The sequence below is a fragment of the Camelus ferus genome, chromosome 14 (assembly GCF_009834535.1).
Source record: "Camelus ferus isolate YT-003-E chromosome 14, BCGSAC_Cfer_1.0, whole genome shotgun sequence".
Lineage (NCBI taxonomy): Eukaryota > Metazoa > Chordata > Mammalia > Artiodactyla > Camelidae > Camelus > Camelus ferus.
Window position 1 is genome coordinate 17022353 of NC_045709.1, and position 22307 is coordinate 17044659.

At 32.5% G+C, this 22307-nt stretch overlaps 1 protein-coding gene across 7 annotated transcripts in view; it reads right to left on the minus strand.

Annotated features, from left to right (window-relative positions):
- Positions 1 to 223: 223 nt before the first annotated feature.
- Positions 224 to 22307, minus strand: part of PDS5B (PDS5 cohesin associated factor B) — a 163850-nt gene continuing 141766 nt past the window's right edge. For 2 of the 7 annotated variants that reach the window (XM_032496322.1, XM_032496329.1), the window contains 11 exons: positions 21899 to 22103; positions 19253 to 19367; positions 17319 to 17451; positions 16883 to 17002; positions 15858 to 15920; positions 15133 to 15278; positions 13023 to 13128; positions 7616 to 8052; positions 7415 to 7525; positions 4688 to 4826; positions 224 to 3237 (listed from right to left, as the gene is read on the minus strand). In XM_032496322.1, the coding sequence (XP_032352213.1) occupies positions 3202 to 3237; positions 4688 to 4826; positions 7415 to 7525; positions 7616 to 8052; positions 13023 to 13128; positions 15133 to 15278; positions 15858 to 15920; positions 16883 to 17002; positions 17319 to 17451; positions 19253 to 19367; positions 21899 to 22103 (1611 nt within the window). In that variant the 3' untranslated portion in view covers positions 224 to 3201. Of the gene's footprint in view, positions 3238 to 4687; positions 4827 to 7410; positions 7526 to 7615; positions 8053 to 13022; positions 13129 to 15132; positions 15279 to 15857; positions 15921 to 16882; positions 17003 to 17318; positions 17452 to 19252; positions 19368 to 21898; positions 22104 to 22307 lie in introns of those variants that run through there. The other 5 variants (XM_032496325.1, XM_032496326.1, XM_032496323.1 and 2 more) reach the window with 5 other exon arrangements.

The following is a 22307-nucleotide window of genomic DNA, read 5'->3' on the forward strand; positions in this document are numbered from 1 at the left end:
TATGTACTCTTTTAACTTAAATAATACTTAGCAAATCTCTTGTTAACCAAGACTTTGCATGAGAAATTTAAACAAAAAGTCTGAAAAATGTTACTAGGAAATACATTTCTTCTTCATGGAACAAAGCCTCCAAATTAAAAATCATTGAAATGTGCCTTTCTCCATTTAGTAAACATATGTAAATATAAATATATTGATTCACATAAATAAAATAATACAATTATACATTAGCTTTCATGTTTATTCAACTTCACAGAAAATTCAAAAATGTGTCTGAAAATTGGTTATCTATCTAAATACCAATTGTTCATCATGGTGACATAATACTATGGCGGTAGCAGAGATATGCCTAAGTCAAACAAATTCTTAAATTCCTGACATTCTTCAAATGGACAAAAGGAAATCTTAAAAATCAAACTTACAAGTTGTAAGAAGATACAGAAAGTAATTTAACCTTTAATACTGGAACAAGTTTTACAGCCACATTTGTAATTTACATATACAGTGGAGATCACTGAAAAAGCTTCCTGTTGCACTGCAGCAAGAAATTTTATTATAGTGTAGATTAAACGCATTTGCTACTGAGTGCAGCAAAGATAACCTCACTGAAGAATCATAAGATTTTCATAATGGAACTTGTTACAGTGAGTTAAATATTTTCTTAATTTTATACAGTATACATTTTCAAAATGAACATTATCACTGAAGAGTTTGCTAACCACTGTTAGCAACTGTTTTATACATACTTAATTTTACTTTATAGTATGTGGCTCTCCAAATGTTAGTACATGAAATGTTAAGTTTAAACATAGTAAGATAATCCCCTAAGATGAAGACTCAGGACATCAAAACTTTGATCATTATTGCACCTATTTTTCTATAGAAAAATGGAAAATTTACATCATAATCCTCCCAAAAAGTAAACAGACAAGCTGAAAATCACAGACTCATTGGCATTAAACAAAATCTATAATGAACATTTTTTTGTGAACTGATGTACAGAATTAATGTGCAATGAAATTTGGTTAACTATGATCATGCAAGTAAAAATCCTCCACAATCATTTTTTCATTGTTTTATAAAATGGTTTTAAAGATATACTTCCATAAACATTTCCGGTGCAATGTAGCCAACGACAAAAATACAAAGCTATCCCTTCTTCTTTATTTTATAGATTTAAAAACATGCCTTTGTACTGCTGAAATAGAAATAGCGGTGTTTGGGAGAACTGAGCTAATGAAACGTTTAAAAACCAACTGTATCTTGGTCCAACATTAGCTGCCTTGATATGTAGCAGCCCCCCATAATCACTGGTGTCAGTACTGTTGTAAATGAGTAATAGTTAAATATTGAGAGATTAAGACACAATTCAAAATTTTTTTTAAAAATAAAAGGTCGTTTCATAAACATGAAGGAATCTTTAAAAGAAAAATAATCACATTAATTGTGATATACATTGGAAAATAGTAAAATGTCATTTTCCAAAATAGTAGTTTCTTTATTATATCCCCCATCTATTATAACCAAACCTGGAAATATACCATAAACATAATGGTGTATTACATGAAAACGCTCCATTATTCAATGTGATAAATTTAATAAGTTAGAATATGATTTTCTTTTCTGATGGTAACCATGAAAAAATGAAAGAACAGCACCTGAAATACTAAAATGAATTTAGATAAGCATTAAGTTGTAATCTATGTTTTGGTTGAAAATACAGTTCAGAAAACTGCATAAAGGATACTACCTTTGTTTCTATATTTTGCAGATTACAACAAAGGAAAAAAAAAAGATATGCTCTAAATCCAAATAAATTTCCACTTCTTCCAATCTGGACAAAGTGGAATTTCATTCAAAGCTCAGAAGACTGTGATACCTACAGTAGCTCATATAGTTGGATATATCACTCCCACCCTGCCCCTCCCCACCCAAAACAGTTTTTGGCTCCAAAATAAAGTACAATAATAAACTCTTGATGAAAAACTATGTTATGGGGCGATCTATCATATACTATGGCTAAATATGAATTTACAGAAAAGAGCACATCCCATTTTCAGCACTTTTTTTCATAAACATGCAACTCACTATAAAATACAAAACACTTGCTTTCAAGAACAGCTTTATAAACACACTGCATCAATAAAATTTTTTTCTTTCTGATTAACTTTACACTGTTATGGAGACTGAAGTTTTTCTAATGTGTATATATCAGATTTTATATTATAGTGTAATAATTTGCATTTTCTGAACATAATGTTCAAGAGGAAATATCTATACACAATAACATTCTAGACTATTAAAAACTAATTCAAATTACAGAATTTTATTGATACAGTAGATTAATAAAAACTGAAAAGGGATGATAAAATGGAATAAAGAATTCAGTACATTATTTTATAACACACTCTTTAAAATTAAAATATTTTAAATCTCTCTCTCTCTTTAAAATTTTCATTGCCATGAAAGGGCAGAAAATTCTGGGACCAATACTGAGGTGTAAAATAACCAAACAACTTCAGGACTGTTTGACAATCTGCATGGGGTCTTCCCAACAGAGGCATTGTTCAGGTGTAATGGCAAACAATTTAGCACCTCTGAAGATTAAGGGTGCCCAGGAGTAAACACTAGGTCAGACACACAAGGGAAAGAGACCATTTTAACTCTCCAACAAACAGTGACATCAAGAAAAATGGCACTATTTGTTGAAAAAAATTTTTTTCACAGTAAAATTGCCAAGAATACAAATACAAACACTGACAGATTACTGCTTAAGATCTATCCTAACAAATTCTTTTGAAATCAATAGATCCAATAAACAGTTGGGTACTGTCAGTTTAAAGCCGCAGATAAAAGCTATACAAGCACTTTAGAAGTCAGAAACATTAAAAAAAAAAAAAAAGAAGAAAGAAAGAAAGAAAGAAAAAGAAAGAAAGAAAAAATATATTTACAAGATTCTTCTTTAGTTTGTGTCTACAGAGCCATCGCACATTACACTTTTTCACAAGACTCCATAGTCAATGTTATCACCATGCGCATGGCTAAAGCGTGTGACCACAAATACATAAGGTCATCAGAGTAAGGTCCAACTGTCCACTCTTCAGCAGTCCCATTTTGTGCATCAAAGGCTTTACTCAGCCTGAAGCTTGACAAAAAATTTTTTTCAAAGCTTTCTCACAGAAAGTTATTAAAGACATTTGTTCACCGCCTTTCTCTTTTAGAACTTCTCCGCCGCACCTTGAAAGAAATACCACCAGATGCTTAATTAAAATGCATTAATTACACACAGCAGTAATTATTATTCTTCTTAACCAATCACTATTCTTACAAGTTTCTGATTTTCTTTGCTTTTGTTCTTTAAAAGATTTCTACTATGTTAACTTTCTGCTTTGGTTATCACATATTTAGACCTATACACTATTTGAATGCCCATAAATAGCCTTTCCCAAGATAGCAAAAGAGAAAACTATTTTACTTTTCTATTCAATAACTTTTAAGAGAAATGAACACAAGTCAATTCAACAGCAAGAAAGACAACTGCAAATATCACCTTTTTAACCTATGTTTCTGTAGTAAAAGAAAACATTTGATACTTATGAATTTAGGATTACAGCTGTTTTTCTCAGAAAACAGTTTGGATCCTAACAAGTATCAAACACATATAAATAATCTGAAATTCAGACATATTACTATTTACTGGCAAGCACTAAGGAAAGCATAAAACTATTTCAAAGAAAATCAGTATTAACAAGAGGAAAATAAACAGAACAGGACTTTAATTAATTTATAGTGTTTTTTTTAAAATCTGATGACCACATCAATTGCTATGGACTCTTCAGCCTTATTTTCACTTTCCCCCAAAACTGTTTTAAAAACAAGCCCAACTAGTAGTTTGAGACCACAATTCAACATATTTTTCTGCGGTCTTATTAACTCATTCACATAAATGAATCCTGATGCAGACAGAAGTGCTAATTATATTACACAGGGATTGACTCTGGGACTTGAACACAGAACCCAGGTTCTCAAACAAAGATGGCTGGCTGAGCTGATCCAAAGATTCAGCACTAATATCAAGACAACAGCTCTCACTTAAACGTGTTTATTACGTTTCTCCCAAAGAGATAAATCTGAGATGTAACTGGCACAGCTATTCATTACTTTAAAACAAAACAAAAAAGTGTCTCAGGAAGTATCACGTTCCTACTTTTGTAAAAGAAGTGTTTATTACCAATTTTATGAATTCCAAAAGCTAATTTTAGTCAAAGACATGATTATATACGATTGACTGTTAGTTTCTAGGGGGAAACTCAAACAAAAACTTATGAAACATAAACAACAGCATACATAACAGATACCAGAGCTCTCAGATCAAGGTAGAACTTAAATGCCTGAGGTGTCAACATGAGACTGCTATTGTTCTTCTCTACATCCGGTCTTAAACTGGACATTTACACTTTCACTAGGTTACATCTATTATTCCCACTTGGTTTCAGGTTTTCATAAAGCATGGTTTCTCCATTATCTAAGCTGGCAGATGAAACAAAACTACAAACTAATGAAGAAAACAATATAAATATCTGGAATTACTAAGTAACAGCAAGTGCTAAATAGATCTGACTAAATGTTTTCCAACTCTAATTTTATATTTCATATGATCACACACAGCACTTTCATGAACACATACATTTACTGTAGAAACTTCCTCTTCCTCTGTTTCTTCCTGCGGGTTATCATCATTGACAGGAGAGCTACCCTGAAACACATCTACTTCTTCACTTGAATCATTTTCTTTAGTAGCTGCTTGTTTGGAGCGTCCTACACGGCTAGAGTAAAACACATGTAAAATAAAATGAACATTCTGACTTTAACTGGTAGGTTACTTCATTAGCGGAAATGCTTTAAATATTTCATGAACTCTCATTTATCATTTTTATCCTCAATTACTTTGTAAGACAAGCAGTATTTTCCTTATATTCTAGACCCTTAAAGTATATGTTTAATCCTAGAATCTTACATATAAAAAGACTCACCAAATAACAAGAGTGTGACTGAGACTAATACCATAAAGGATTTTAAAACATAACCCAAAGTCTACTCTTCTTTTTGTATTTCCCAACTCAGTAAAAGGTATCTTTATCTACTGAGTTGCTCAAAGCAGAAAATTTCACGTCTTTCTTAATAGTGTACAACTCTCTATGGTCCTAAGATTCTGCTTATAAAGAAATTTCAAATCCATTCACTTCTCTCCATCCCCATCATTCCTACATATTTCCAAATCATTCTTATCTCTTGCCTTTTCTCTCTACAACATAATCTTTTAAAAATGTAAAAATGGTTGATGCCACTACCCTGCCCACCCACAGAAGGCCCTCTACTGTACTGATAGTAATTCTCTAAACCTTAATATGAGGCCTTGCAAACAGGCTTTGCCTACCTGTTCATTCTCATTTCTTTCCATTCCCCAATTCCCCACAACTATGAGACAGCAAAATCCTTGCCTTCCTTCAGTTCTCCGAAGTTGCCAAGATTTTTCCCATCTCACAACCTTCCAATACAGTGTTCCCTCCACCTGAAATGCTCCTCTCCCTGCTCTCTATTGGTCTAACTCCTACTACTGTCAAGGAATCAACTGGTCACTTTCCGAAGAGAAAACTTCCAGTTCCCCAGCCCTCCCTCTCATTACGTACTCTTACAGCACACTAATTTCATCCTTCAGGACACATACCAAAATTTGTAATTTCATATTTATGTGTGATTATTTAATGACTACATTCCCATTTAGATAAGTTCCACAAGGATAAGGAGCATGTCTGTTTTGTACCACTATATTCCCAAGTAGCACCTAGTACACTCTGAAACAGGAGGAACTCAAAAAAACGTAACAGATACCACCATTTAATCAAATGCATATCTCTTGATATTTATTTTTTTAATTAAGAATTTATTTATCACTTCTATAAACAATCCAAAATACATATTGTTTAATTCATGCTCAAACTACATAATTTTTTTTTACTTGATTCAGCTTTTCAGAATTAACCAGAAAAAAAAAAAAAAAAAAAAGAATTACATGGAAAATAATACAATCTTTCCACTGAGGTCAGAAAAAGAAAACAGGCAAATCATAACATACGTTATTACACTCCTTCTAAAAAAGGGCTTCCCAGTGAAAGGAAGTTAGACTGTTAAGATAGAATACAGAATCAATTTCTGTATTGTTTTTTTAGATGAAGTACTTGTTTGGTTTGCATCACTCATGTGAGGACTTGGGTGATTTTAGGATAACGTGATGATCAGCTAAGGCCTTAATTTTATCATGCCTACATATAAACAAGTTGAAGTTACAAGCATGAAAGATATTTACCTTGTTGCTTTCTTGCTATAAAATTAATCATGGAAATGTAAGATTCCTTAAGAATTTTTTGAAAATAAAAACAAAAGCAGTGGTTTTTTCCATGGTTGAATACAACCACATTTATAAAGCTGCCACAAAAATGTACTTACCTTTATTTTTTACCTGAGGGAAAAATTAAATGGAGGGAGGCATGAACTACTGACTAGACACACAGGTAACCTTTCCTCTTCCTGTGGAATACACAGGAACAGGAAAAATGTCTAAGGTAACTAAGTATTTAACCAAGGTTGTGTTGGCAACTCTGAACAGTCAAGCCACTGCTGCCTGGGATTTACTTTCACCAAAACTGCAGAATTTCTGACTAATAGAAGACATGCTATTCTATTTCCACTTAAATAACTGAGGAGAAAAATGTGCCAAATTTACAAATTAGAGCACTGATGCTCCTATGACTTTAATAATTTTGGATACAGATTTGTTCTTGTAACTCTTATAAACATGTACTTGTGCGAACATCCAAAACCATCTACATGTAGATACAGATGTGTTAATTGGAAAACAAAATCAAGACATCAAAAACTTGAGATCAGCATATGATAATTTCTATGGATGTAATTTAAGAAAAATGATGCCTGTTACTTTCCTACACAGTTCAAAGAATGAAAACAAAAGTGTAAAAGCTGTTTTTTAAAGTTGCTGAGAAGAGACATGAGGAATAACTGTACTGTAGAATCACAAGGCAACGTTGTCAATATGCCACGATTATTTTAAAATACCTATAGTCTCTTCAAGAACCAAAAAGTCTGTACTGGAAATAATAAACTCTGGGGTTCATTTATAAAGATTTGCCTAAAACCTACAAAAATGTACAGATGTTACCGGAGGGTTGAATGGAATATCAATCACCCAGGTAAGTTTATAAAAATTTTATCTTACCTAGTATAATTGGGCTAAATATACGGGATTTAAATACAGCCCTATGTATAGTTAGAAACTTATGAACTTTTGCAAATTAATTTGAAACTGGTTTGAAATTTAATATTATTTACAACTTACACATTTTTTTTGGGTTGTGATGGTGATGGCGTTTTTGATGGTCTTCCTCGTCCTTTCTGTGGGGTGGATTGTGTGGATTCAACTGCACTAGTTTCAGGAGATTCTGCTCTGCTTTGGGGAAGACCCAAATGTGGATAGTATCAAATTATGATTTACAATATAATGACTAAATATATGCAGTTTAGAGTTACACATACTTACCTCTGTTGTGCTCTCCTTGAAGTTCGGTGCTGTTTGCTTTTTGACTTCTGCTCTGTGTTTCCACTTTGTCTTTCTTCTTCTTCCTCTTCTTCCGCTGCTGATGGTCCCGATTTTTTTTTGCTTCCTTTTTTAGTTTTCATTGTTGGCTCCTCTTTGGGTGTACCTCCACCAAGAGGTTTTGGTGGCCGTCCTCTTTTACCTTTTTTTGGTGGACTATTCTGTTCATCCTCATTTTCTAAAATATCTTCTTTAAGCCTCTTTTCCTCAGGCCACTGCTGTTCATCTGATTCTGAAGCCGTATGGCCTCTCTTTCGTCCACGCTGACTGCCTTTAGGTTTCTGTTCCTGTACCAACTTAGTCAGGTCATCCATGCCTAATTTCTCTTCTGAATCTGTTACAGGTGTTTTCTTCCGGCTTCTAGGCTTGTCCAATTCAGACTAAGAATAAAAGTCACAATTTCAAATATAAAACAGTATGCACTGTTAGTAGGTATATTTTTAAGAATAAACAAACAAAAATATGTATAACTGAATCACTATGCTGTACACCAGAAACACAACATTATAAATTGACTACACTTCAATTCTAAAAAATAACTAAATAAATAAAGGAATAAATTTTAAAAATCTGATATCCACTTCAGTCATAAAAATATACCTAAATAAGGTTTAAAGTTTTGAAGTGCATCAGAACCGTAACTACTTACTTCCTTTCATTAACAGTTTTTTAACTTAAAAAAATTATCTGGGGTAAGAGGGTAAATTTTTATTCTTACTCAACCTAGAGAGTCTCAAATGGAAAACTCTCAAGTGAATATTTGATTATATTATATACATACATATATATATTTAAAGTGAAGAGCTATTTCACAAAAAAGAACACCCTAAAGCCAATGCTTGAATAAGGAAACTATATGACAGTATAATGGATCTGTTTTGATAGTAAATTTAAGTAATTCTAATTTTACCACACAGTGTATAATAAGACATAAAATATCAACTATGATATGTATCATGCATACACATCATAAAAGAACCGTTTTTGTTTTACAAATGGAGGCTGTTTACAAAAGTTAAACATTCATTATTTAGTAAAAATTTTGAAAACACTTCTGAATCAAAGATACACTTTTCAGATACAACTAATAACAACAAAAATTTTTTAAATCAGTGACTTTCAAATTTAAAATAAAACCCATCTACATTCACAGAATTTATGCATTGACCAGCAGATAGAGACTGAGAAAATTCTTCAAAGAAACCAAGAATAGGATGTATGAACATTTATAAGGCTCTCTATATGTATACACATGTGCATAAAACACATAAATACATGTTTGCAGTATTAAATTTCCAAAAAATTTGTACCAATTTACATTCTCAAAACATCAGCAGAGCCAGGAAGAGAGAAAAATGCCATATGATACCACTTATATGTGGAATAAAAAAAAAAAGACACAAATGAACTATTTATTATTTATAACTTAGATGACTGATTTCCTGAATATGTGTAAGCACATCTGACTGTCCTTTATGATTGGATTACTACATTCTGTTGATTCTTATTTTGTGGTTGGCTTTATTCCTTTGATAACAATTTAAGTTTAAAAAGCTAAGGCTCTAAACTGTTCTTATAAACAATGAATAGTACATATATGTAAATTTTAAAAATATGTGCAGTATATTGTATGTATGTATTTATATGCAATATATTGTGTATATGCAAACTGTATCAATTTTACCTAATAAAACTGAAAAATGGAGGAAAAATATCAGTGGAAAAAACAACCAAAATTACCTGTAATTCTTTTATAGGTTCAGTCATTTGCGTTTCCTGTCTGTGAACTGGCTGATTATATCCCTGGTATTATGCCCTATGTCCATTTGTTTATTAAAGTCTGAGTTTTAAACTACATTATTCTACACTTCCGGGCATGTTTAAATTTTATTTCCTACTTGTTATGAACTAAATTGTATAACCCCTAATATGACAATATTTGCAGATGGGCCTTTGGGACTTAATTCAGTTGAGGTAAGATCATGAGGGTAAGGCCCTCATGATGGGGTTAGTGTCATGAAGAGACACCAGAGAGAGACCTCTCTGTCTACCACGTAAGAACACAGTAAGAAGATGGCCATCTGCAAACAGGAAGAGAGCTCTCACCAGGAACTGAATTGGCCAGGACTAAGACCATGGACTTCCCAACCTCCAGAAATGTGAGAAAATTAATTCGTGTTGTTTAAACCTCCCAGTCTATGGTATTTTGTTATACGAGTCTGAGCAGACTAAGACATTATTGTATCTTATTTTAGAATAGGATGTGAGATGAGGTTCTAAACTGTTTTTCCTACTCCCACCACCAGAGACAACCAACATTTCAAAATCACTGATTTGTAACACCTCATTCTGTAACAGCTTTTAAGAAATGTTGTTCTGGGGCTACTGTAACAGCATCACATTTTATTAATTAGAACTAAGGGTATCTGTGTCTAGTAGGGCTGATTTTATCACTATTACTTTTCTCTTTTGCATCCATTTATTCTTCCACACGGACTTAAAATCACACTGGAATTTTACAATGATGTATTAATTTAGAAAGAACTGTCATCTTTTTTATTCATTTTTCTCGTGAAGCAATATGGTGTGTCCTCTCTCGTCTATGTTTCTCAGTTTTGGTATTTTCTCCACATAGGTTCCCCCTACTTCTGTTTAAGGGTATGTTTAGATCAATCTAACTAATTTCACTGTTGCAGTGGTTATCGTGTTGGAGTAAATCCTCTTTCCCCCAAGTGTATACCTGATACAAAGTAGAAGTATCAGAGTAAAAGTTAGTTACACACATACATACATATGCCTATGATGCTAAATTCTTAGTTTTTCAGTTGTTTCCCAAATTTTTTATGAGTACCAAAATAAAAATAAATTTGCCTCTTCTTTTTTACTGTCATACTTTTGACTCCTATTTCATGTCCTCCAGAATTGCTCAAATATTCTAGAACAATTTTAAATAAGATTGGTGACAACAGTTTGCATCTTTTGTTCCTGATTTTTAATGTTTTAAGTATTTTGCCTTTAAGAAGAGTAATTTTGACTAAATCATTGACTACTGATTTAAACAGATAAAATTTTTAGCATGTTAAGGAATTATCATTCTAGTATTAGTTTATTAAGAGTTTATATTTGTCAAGAATGAATTTTAAAATTTACTATGTCTGCTTGGCACAATCTGAGATTATTTTGTTAGTATTTTTATTTGGGATACTGATGTGCTATATTAGAAGGGTTTTTTTTTTTTTTAGCATTAAATTATCCTTACATCTCAGGGGGAAAAAAAGACCTATAAATGACTGGTTTTTAATTTGTTAGGATTTATCTAAAGTTTTGTGCATAAATTAAAAATTACTGTTATTACTCAGAGATGGGAAGAGAAATACTAAATTAAAACTAAACCTTCCAATTTTAAACATTACAATTCATTTTGGTGTCCAAAGATAAGAAAAAGCAGCTGAATTCCTTTATGCTCTGGAAAGGCTGGTGAAAAACAAGAAATCCAGTGTTTGCTTTCATGAGAATACCATAAAATAATCCAGTTTCCTAAAGCATTACATTCTCTAATTTTTCATTTTGCACTGTATTGTTTTAAGAACAGAGGAAGTATAAAACTGAGGTTGGGAGCAGGAAATGGGGAAAATATGTTATTTGTAAAACTAAACATTTCAATATAAATATATGTGAAGGATAATCCCTCGGCAATGAAATTTCAATGTGAAGTGTTACTCTTTCACCATAACCTATTGGTCTTTAAATTGAAATTCTGTTTCACAGTGCTCACCTCTTTAAGATTATTTTAGCTGAAACTAGCTTACTTATAAGGGTCTTCTGAAAATGGATGCAATGTTACACAAAAGACAGCCAAAGGCCTTCATTAGTTATACAAATAAATCTCAAAAGCTCAGAAATTCAAAACTGTTCTATAAAAAAAATTGGGATTTTATTATTCTGCAACGCTCTAAAAGGTTGCACTAGATATGAAATTTACAGGATAACAAAACATTAAGAATTAATCAAAACCATGTTTCCTAATTTTGGGGGGGAGAAGGAAGGGGCAGTATGTTGGTGTGGGTAGCCTAGTAGAGGCTTCCAACAAATGAGAGAAATTATAAACTCTCTACTTAAGGCATTTTTAAGCACATGGTGACCAATTCTCAAAAATGATAATGAAGGAATTTCTGCACTAAGTGAGAAGTAGGACTAGAAGACATAATTACCTTTTTCAATTCAAAGATTCTCTTCTACAAATCTAGGTAACATGATTCCTTTCTGGCTAAGTTATCAATTTTTAATGCTGCTTGGGTTACATTTTTAAACAGCCAATACAAATCAGAATTTATCGTACAGTTAGGATTTAGTAAGAACTTTAGAATTATAATTTTTTATGTGGAAAGAAAAAAAACCTGGTTTAAATAAGTTACTGGAGAAACATGAAATCAACTGAAAGTAATTCACACTTCTTGGGATATGTAACATTGGGACGGTGGAAAACAAGAAGGGCAAGTAATGTTTCGGAGAAAGCAAAAGTGATTATTAATAACTTTTGCCTCTATTAGCTGAGTAGGTTAAAACACAGTAACTTTTATTATTATGATAATCCTTAATCAGAAATATTCACCTTTATAACAACAATAAAACAACAGCAACAACAGTTTATTTAGGCTAATACATTTATTCTGATAAATCTTACCAGCTAAACATCCGCATTTTAAAAATAAAGAAATTGATTCAGGGAGCCTAATGGGTTATTTAAGAAATGATTAGACCTAACCTAGAAAATCAAAATATGCCCAATTATTAATGCCATCAGGTTGTGTTAGAATGCTCACTGTATTCTGTATCTGTACTAAAACTGTCAAATTTGTCTTCAAGTGACATTTACAAATTATGTCTATCATACAAGTTACCATTGCTATTAAGATTAAAAACTAAACAAGGGCTTTATGAAAACTGGAGCATTTCCTACCTTTATTGGAAGCTTATTTAGTAACTATAGGCTCAAGAAATCAACTAAAATGGAGGAAACTTTAGGATCCTCATTCTATTCTCCTTCTCTATGGCTAAGTCTAAATTTATTGAGTGGAAAAAAAAACACACAAAAACCAAGCAGCTGTGAATATGGAAGTGACATTTTGATTCCAAAGACCTAAAGAATAAAGACTGCTTATTAGAATGACAATAAACTCAAGAGATTCAAATATACTTCAATTACACGATAGAGGATAATTATAAACGCCAATTTGTGATTAAAATCATTAAAGTAAAATCAGATGTCAAACTTCAGAGTAATGTTAACTGGTTTCAATGTAAAATTATTATTATTATAACTATTTAAAAATCAAACCAAATATCTCACCCTTACAAGATCAGAGTCGTCTCTCTTGTCACTTTTTTTTCCTGGCAAAGGTGAAGACATTGTGTAATCTTCATTTTCACTGTGATCCATTTCAGAACTATCAAGCCTTTTAATATAGATATTTGTAATTGTTATTAAAATCACATAACCTTAAAAGTTTTTCCTGCTCCCTAGTATAGCTTTATAACCTTATGAGGAAAAGTTTCATTATTTTCAAAAGTTATCAATTTTATTCTATCATATTTAGCACCATTTGGCTATTTCCCATCTTCCTCCCTTTCATCCCTTCCATAGATTACTACTAGCTGACTCCCAACTGGTTTTTCTACCTCAGTTCTAGCTTAGGGCAATCTTTTAAAAACACACATTAGATCACTAGACTCCACAATATCTTTCAGTTTTACTTAAAATCAAATCCAAATGCCCTACGTTATCCACAAAGCCCAAACAAAATCTGGCTACCGCTCAAGATTATCCCTAACCATTATTCTCTCATTCCTTCTCTCCAACCAAACTGATCTCTCAAACATGCCTTGCTCATTCCCTTAGACACAGTCCTGGTGAACTGATGGGATTTGGGTGGGGGGCGGGGAGGCACAAAATTCATTAGTCAAAGATTGAAAGTTTAACCAAAAGTATCCTGAAAAAGTATAGCAGGGACAATTCATGTTTTGGATAACAGTGGGAGATGAGGATAGGGTAAAACCATATAACTGTCTTGAAAGCAAACAAGAGAAGCCAATTAAGATTTCTGAGTAATGGAATAACCTGAAAAGAGTAGTATTTTAAAAAGATTATCTAGCAGTGATGTAATGCAGCCAGAGGAATAACGAAGGGGAAAAGCCAAATACTACAAAACAGTTAAAGAAAGGGAATGAATGAAATGATGATAATCAAAAAGAGAAGTATTAAACATTGTAGAGAAAATAATTGGCAAAACTTAGCACAAGGGCAGAATCAAAGACAATTTTGAGGCTCTTAGCCTAGATGGGTAAATTAGACCATCTTTGATTATAACCAGGTATTCAGGGAGAAAAAACAATAATTTAGGAAATGAGTTGCTGGAAATGTATTTGGTCATGTTAAGTAAGAGGCCATCCACCAGAAAAATGTCCAAATGACAGATGTGAAGATGTCATTTAGCTATTAATCACTAATATGTATTCAAACAGGAATTTAGAACAAGAGTTATAGGTGTAATTTTTGTTTTATTTCTTTTATACTATATATCATTTAACAATTTATTAATTACAGGGAAATGGGATAAGACACTTTAGGATGTCTCCTCCCTTCTTTACTGACTGGTTATAAATAATGCAAAAGACAGCATAATCTTTCATAATAACTTAGCAAAATCAATAAATGGTGGCAGTTTAGCCCTTTACAAGGCTCTGCTGCTAACAAATGGTATACTAAGCTCTATGCTAAACTAGTTAAAGTTTAAATTATTTTCTTTTCTTTCTTAGAAAAAAAAAAACTCCTGTATAGCATGAACTGAAAGTACATTCAAAAATTACTTTTTAAACAAAAAACTTTATACACATCTACATGGCAAAAAGGAATTCAAACCATACCAGTGTATAAAATCATCTCCTTCCTACACTAGATTGCCACAGACACTATTAAGATGCTGTGTTCTTCCAAAAACTTTCCACACATATACAAGCAAAAGTAAATAAGAACCCTTTTTAAAAACTCAAAAATACTTTAACACTGTTCTATTCTTTGTCTTTTTCATTCAATAATGTATGTGGAAACTCTTCGTATTAGCTCATACTCATCACTTTTTTAATGACTATATTCCATTGTATGGATGGATCATAATTTAAAGGATTATAATCACTAGACATTGAGGTTGGAAACCAGCTTATATGTCTACAACACAGATTACCCCAATGACCTAAAATATGAAAGGCTAAGATGGAGTACCTATCGGAAATGAGCAAGCAAATACGTTTAACTTGTAAACGGCTACCAGCATTAATGGGAAACTGCAGATATGCACTGATTTCCATTCACTGACATTTAATGTTTTGGGTTATGTTATTTTACATCTCACAGCTTTTTTGGAATTCTTAAATTTAAAGCATGATATTTCTTATGTACTTACCTCCCTTTTATTCTCCCAGGAGAGCTTGGATTTGAACTGCTGCTTGCATTGCTTACAGTTTCCATTCGTGATGATTTTGTCTGCGATTGTTTGCCTGCTGATGAAAGCGGCTTATTAACAGCTCCTAGAACATTGGTTGTTTTAGGCTGAAATGAAAAATGCAAATCTTTCTATTTGATTACAGCCAAAAGAAAATAGATGTAAAGAACCATAAATAACATCTGCCAAAGTGTTTAAATGTACAAATCACAAAAAAGTGCCTATCCTTGAGCAAAGCAAGGATTATAATAAACTGAGTATCACTTGAACAAATATGTAGCAAGCATAAATTTAAGTTTCTTAGTTATTTGGAGGCAAAGACTTACACAGAAAGTGACACAAATTAAATGCATAGTCAACAATGAAAATAGATAATTAGGCTCTTGCTACAGAAGGAACTAAGAAAATGTCTTTTTAGTTTAATATTTTTATCTTAATATAAAGGGTAAGATATTTAAGGATCAGCATCTCCAGGGCTTTATCATAAGGTAAAAAATAAGTTCTGTATTGCAGAATGCATCTAGACAGCAAATAAAACTATTTCTTACTAGTAAATGGAAGATACCTAATACTTATACTTTCTTTTGATACATCAATTTTTAAAGAAATACAAAATAACATAATTATGCCAATAATCACACTAAAATAAACTACTACATAAAAATTAAAACAATTTCAAAACATACTTTTCCAGGAGTGAAAAATGATTTCATTTCTGGAGGCAGATAATTTTTGGTGTTACTGAAGTTCTACAAGCAAAGAAAAAGGACACAGTCAATGAAAACTGAAATACTGTATCTGTGATACATATTTATTTAAATATTCAGTTGAAACTCAAAATTTCAGTCACTGATTTTAAATGCTTTAATAAGCTTAAACTAACCTCGTACTAACTCCAGTATTAACACAACATATTTGAGCTCTAACATGCTAGAGTGCTAAGAGCACACCAGCAAGTACAGGCTTACGTAATAATACCCTCCAGGGAAGAGGCCACACACGGTCCCCTTATCTTAAAAATACCCAGGTGAATGCTTAAAAGCAGACAGTCCCTTTTAGCTAGCTATTGGGTGAACCTACAGGTCTGAGTTCTTATCTCTTGACACTGGTAGGACCTTAACTGGTATTTTGCTATTTGGAAAAAAAAAAAAGTAGTGGTGGTTCCCTTACTCTCAGTTAACTTACTAGGCTTAGATGCACTATGTACCTCTAAGAGATTCTAAAAAATATCTCTTTTGGTATCATACCAAACATGAGTTTCACGAGTGGTTTGGGAACATTCCTGTAATGTTCCCAAGATCTTGGGCCTATTCCAGTGTCAGTTCTCTGCTTGTTTCCTCATTCCAGTTACAAATCTCAATCAAGGGATTATAACTTAAGACTCCCAGCATTCTCTTTCCCATTCTGGATCAGTGGCCATTAACTCATACATCTACAAGCTTTGATCACATTTTTGCCTGTGTTCCTAAACTGGCATAAAATGCTGGATTCAAACACTATAGATCATCCTAATTCATCTCTGGACCTTACTTGTGTCCTACAGTTTGGCCCATATTCTTGTCTTGAACCACATCATTAACACTCATGGCGATCTTTCCATGACGTTAGTGGTGGGCCAGCTCTTGACAATGATCCTTCCTGACCTTCCCACAACCTAGTGCCAAGAATACATCTTATTTCAACTTACACAAACAAATTCTAAAACAACTACCTTGTCAGGCTGGGTGAAAAAACGAGCAGGGAGTACTGGGTCTTTAGGAGATTCCAAACTGTATGTGGTGCTTTTTGACATGATGATATTCATGGCAACATCACACACAGTATACAGTTTCTGCAATGGTATTTAAAAAAATTAGATACTTAATGGCATCCTACATTCTGTGAATTAGGAGTAATTCTACAACATGCATTTAATATGGAGTTTTCAGGATAACAGTGTAAATTAAAATGCTACAATGACTATTATTTTCATTAGTTTATTAGTAACAGTATTATTACTAATTCTATATTAGTAAGTCTAACTACTATTAATAAAAATACTATTTACTACTAAAAGGAAAGACTAATGTTGTCTACAGAAGTTTGATACTCTATAGTTAAATGCTTAAAATCAACATGGAATCAATTATTTATAAAGAATTACATACTTCATTCATTTTTGCATCATCTGGTCCTTGAGCATCTTTTGTTTGTTTAATATTTTCTACCATCTTTCTGATAAATGCATGGCTGTTATTTTCATTCTTTGCCATTAATATTTCCAGAACGAACCAAAGACACCTAAAAAATACCAAGAAAAAAAGAAGAAAAATTTCATTGTTAAATACAGATATAATAATTTTAAACATAAGTACAATAAACTACAGAAGCAGAAAAAATGAAAAAGAAACACCTACAAATCAACAGAGAAAAAAAAAGATATGTCACACACATATTACAACATGTCAGCAATGCAGGTGTGAGTTCACAAGACACCTTCTCAAAGTCTCACTAATTTTCCTAGGGAGGCGGGTTAAAAAAGAACAGAAATGGTGTTAAGAATGAAGTGATTGTAACCCCTGGCTATAACAGGGAGGGAGATTGGCTAAAGAATAAATGGGCCATAGATAAAGTGAAGCCTCAAATACTCAGGACTGACTGTAGTCCTGACTGGCAAAGAAATCTAACTACCTTACACTCAATAATTAAGAATCTTCATCAATAAATTAGAGGGGAAAGTCATGGCTGACAACTACATATACCATTTTTGCTTAAAGAGAGAAAAATTAAAAGAAAGCTCCAGTACCTCAATTTTAAAGTTAATTACAAAAAAAAATGAAAGTTCTTTGTCTCTGTGTACTATGCAGACAGAATGGGACAGAGAAAAAGCACAGAGAAGAAAAATGGGAGAAGAAGGGAGAAATGTGAAACAAGGTATCATTCTAGAAGAGAAAAAAAGTGACCTCTGAGATCTCAGACATAGGGTAAGTTCTTCCAGAATGGCTCTCAGAATGAAGATCACTCATGGCTCTACTAGGGCAATTTACAAATACAGCCAAAAATGTTTTGTCAATTCTGAAGAATATTTTTTCTATTTCAAAAGCCAAAATTCTCTGAGAAAGAAGGATGGCTAAAAGTTTTCATTAGTTATAATTACTCTAACATAGAATTCATTTGGGGGGAACTAACTGCTTTTTTTTTTTTTTAATGGAAACTGTGGGCAAAAAGATGGTAAAAGCTTTTTCTCTTGCCATGAGAAAGTTATCAGTAATTTAATTTTATTCTCTTGAAGCATCTCAAATATTTAACTATAAAATATTTCTATGAATTAAGAAACCAAGAGCTATTTTCCTTTAATAGGAAGTTAAAGACATAGTAAGTTAATTTATTGAAAACCACAAAGGTCATCCTTTATTATAACATAAACAGGGCTTTTTCACTGTTAAATTTTAGATAAATCTTATTTAAAGAACTCTGCTGGTATTATGAAGACTTCTCTAAATACTGTTATATTCCCCTGCTACACACCCAGGCATATATAGTCTCTTTCAGCCTCTCAACAAGAATCTTTGAATAAATTTTGAGTGTCACAAACTTTAATTAGAGAATCATCAATGAAGTAGTAAGTGGGAGCAGTTTCCTGGTTATCAGCTTGGCCCATTATAAATTAGACCATCCTCTCTTCCTTATGGAGGAAGAAAGTAACTGCAAAGAAAATGTGCTTACCATGTGAATAAAAGAAAGTATTAATTCACCCCACATGAAAATCTATACAGTGTTTCAGACAAAAGTAGGAAAAGATAAGAACTAGAATGAAAACATTTAATGTATTATTTCAATAGAAAAGAAATGCCAGACTGGTAGAAAAATTGGAAAGTAATACAATAATTATGTTAAGTTGTTTTGGGAAACTATGTTAAGAAATGAAATATGAAGAGATGGTATGAAAAAAGAAAAATAAGAGAACAAATAAGGTAAAAACCCTTAAACTCCTAAGAAATGAAATAAATTTAATAAACTAATTATAATTGAGATTTCATTATCAGCAGGAAAGGGAAAAAACTTTCAGAAAAGTATGAAAATGGGATGGAAAAAGTCTTACTCTTTAACATCTTTAAGTTGTTCAATATCCTGTACTTTGACATAATCTGGGTCATGTGCCAAAAGGTGAATTGTATATGGAACAACATACTCGGGTAGAAGAGACAGTAATTTTTCTGAAAAAGATAAAAAAAAAAAAAAAAGAAGAAGAAACAAAAATATCCAGGTTAGAAAACCAAATCTTACTCATTCTCTTTCTCTCTAATACTACATCTCAACAATTTACTACAATATGGCTAGAAGAAAAATATATTGAAATGTCTAGTGTGCAGGTACACCATAATTCAAACAGTTTATTCATTCATCCATCATGTCCAATATTGAAATGTCTACTAAACGCATCATGTACTGAGACTACAAAGACAAAATTTTAATTTTCAATGGATATGGGGGAAAGTGACCCAAACTATATTCAAGATTAAGAAACATAAGATCTGTTTTTCTTGTTAGTATTAGCAACTCTATGTTCAACACTCCTTGGTAAGCTGCTGAGCAAAATGAAAAAACTGGTAAATCTTTAATTTAGTATGGTACCAAAATAGGAATAGCTTGATACTATTTGATACCATTTGTAACAGAAGAACAGATATAAAGGAATAGACTTTGATTCTAGGACATTTTAAATAACAAAGAAACATCTTTTTACTTTAAATTCAAATATTTTTATATTTTGATTGATATCAACATATCCATTAGAGGTAGAAATGGTAATCCTAACCAGTTTTAATAAAGCTTACTCAAAAGACCAGGATTCATATTCTGAACAATTCCTTTTATATTTCCTACTCTCAAAACTTAAAATCAGATGTTCAACCTAGAGCATAATAATACATATAATATACATTTGACATATATATAATATATGTGTCAATAAGGCATCACGTTTTATTTCTATTGCTGAATTCAAGGAGAATAAAACCTAGAGCATAATAATATATATATATAATATATGTATTATACATGTGTGTCTATAAGGCATCAAGTTTTCTATATTTCTATTGCTGAACTCAAAAGAGAATAGTTTGTGTGTAATATCATTCATTCAAGGTAGGTATAGAAGGAAAAAAGAAACAGGGTTCAAAATTCAGTGAAATTCAAATTCAAGTCTATCAAGTATCTACTGAGTGTTTACTATTTTCCTTGCCTACTATTTTTACTGGGGCTTACTATTTTAAATACAAAGATGAATATGACTAGATAAAGACCTCACATAAAAACATAGACAGGACAGAAGCTATACTTATTGAGTACTTATTGAAGTGGACAGCGCCCTAAAATAAAAATAGCTGACAACTACTGAGTACTTCTTTAGAATATGCATTATGCCAGGTGCTTTATATACATAACTTATTAATCCTCATAACAACCATAAGAAACGAGTAAAATTATAAAATCTTACAAATAAGGAAACTAAGGCTCAGACTGCGAAAATAACGCAACCAGTAAACAGCAGAGGTGGGATTTGACTCCAGAGCCCTCATTTTTCCCAAGGTGAGGAAGGAGGACAGAGAAACAGGGTCCCAATGGTGAGACACCAAAATTATTTTAAAGGATTGAAAAAGGGCAAATCACGCTCCCTGGTTTTGTTGTTTGTCTATTTGTTTGGCCAGAAGGGGGAGGCACTTTCCAGATACAGCTGACAACAGAGGAAAAAGATGGCTGCACAAATTTCAAATAATAGAGTACAAGGAACACAGAATTTATAGTAGGGAGTGGCTAGAGAGAAAGCTTAGAACTCAGGCTGAGAGTAAACTATAAGAGGCCATGCTAATGAGTTTCAACTTGAGCCTATGAGCAATAAAGTATCAACACGTATTTCAAGCAAGGAAGTGATGTGATCTGATCTGTTTTAGAAAGATAATTTTGATAGCGGTGTGGCACAGCTGGAGGTGGGTCAGAGGCAGGGAAACATTTATAAACAGGGAGCTAGTTAGGAGTGTATACGATAATACAAGTAAAATGTAGCAGGGTAGGAGAATTGAGAAACACTGAAGATACCTACTAGAACAATTAAGAGGATTTGGTGACAGATGAAAGGAAGAAAGAAGGCATGAAGAATGCCTCTGATTTCTGACTTGCATAACTGAATGGATTTTAATGCTGTAAACAAGTCATAAAAGTTGGAGAGGCACAAAAGCTAACAGCGTGGGTGGTGTAAAGTGAGCAGATTTTAAAAAGGCACACAAGCAACTGATATTAATGTCAGTTACAGGTGAGGATAACCAAAAAAGACTGAAGACCGGTTACATATTTTAGTTTTATCATTTAAAAACTATTCAGATTAAAATGCACAACTCTGAAGGCAAGAGTTACTAAAGTTTTTTAAACTTAAAGATAGTATTTAGGCAATCTATATAAATGTAAATTTTACTGTTTCATTAAAAGTACCTCCAAGGTCACTGTTTATTTCCCTTGGCCTTTTAGTCAGTTACATAAAGATATAAGGGTTGATATTTAAATACTCTTGAATTTGTATTTTTAAAATGACCTTTTAAGGGGAAAAGCTGTTACTGAATAGTAGTAATAATGTCTTATTTAATGAGGGCCAATTAGAATATAATAAATAAACAGTAACATCATGTTGTGTTCTATAAAACTGAAACTGGCAGGATGGAAAAGTACGCTTCTCATTTTCATAAACGCTTACCACTAACAGCTGCATGCTGCTTCAGATACTCGCGTCTCACATTGATATTTTTTACCAGACACTGCCTGGCGTGGGCTCTTCTTTCTTTTACGGGATCTTTTGCACAAAGTGCACAGATTGCCATATACTCAAGTGGAAGCCGTAATCGAGAAAGGCCTTTGTGAAGCTTCTGAGCAAAAACTTGTCTTACTTGATAGCATTCATCCTGTGGAGACATAATTATTCCACATATTATCCACATGGCACCAAAGACTAAGTAACAACTTCAGATATAAATTTGCCAAATCAAGTAACCAGAAGGGTAAACATAGCAAATTTACCCACAACCACTGCTTCTGCTCATAAGACTGAGATGTTGTGACAAGCTAATTTCAAGACTGGAGTGATCACCTGGACCCTAGTAACTACA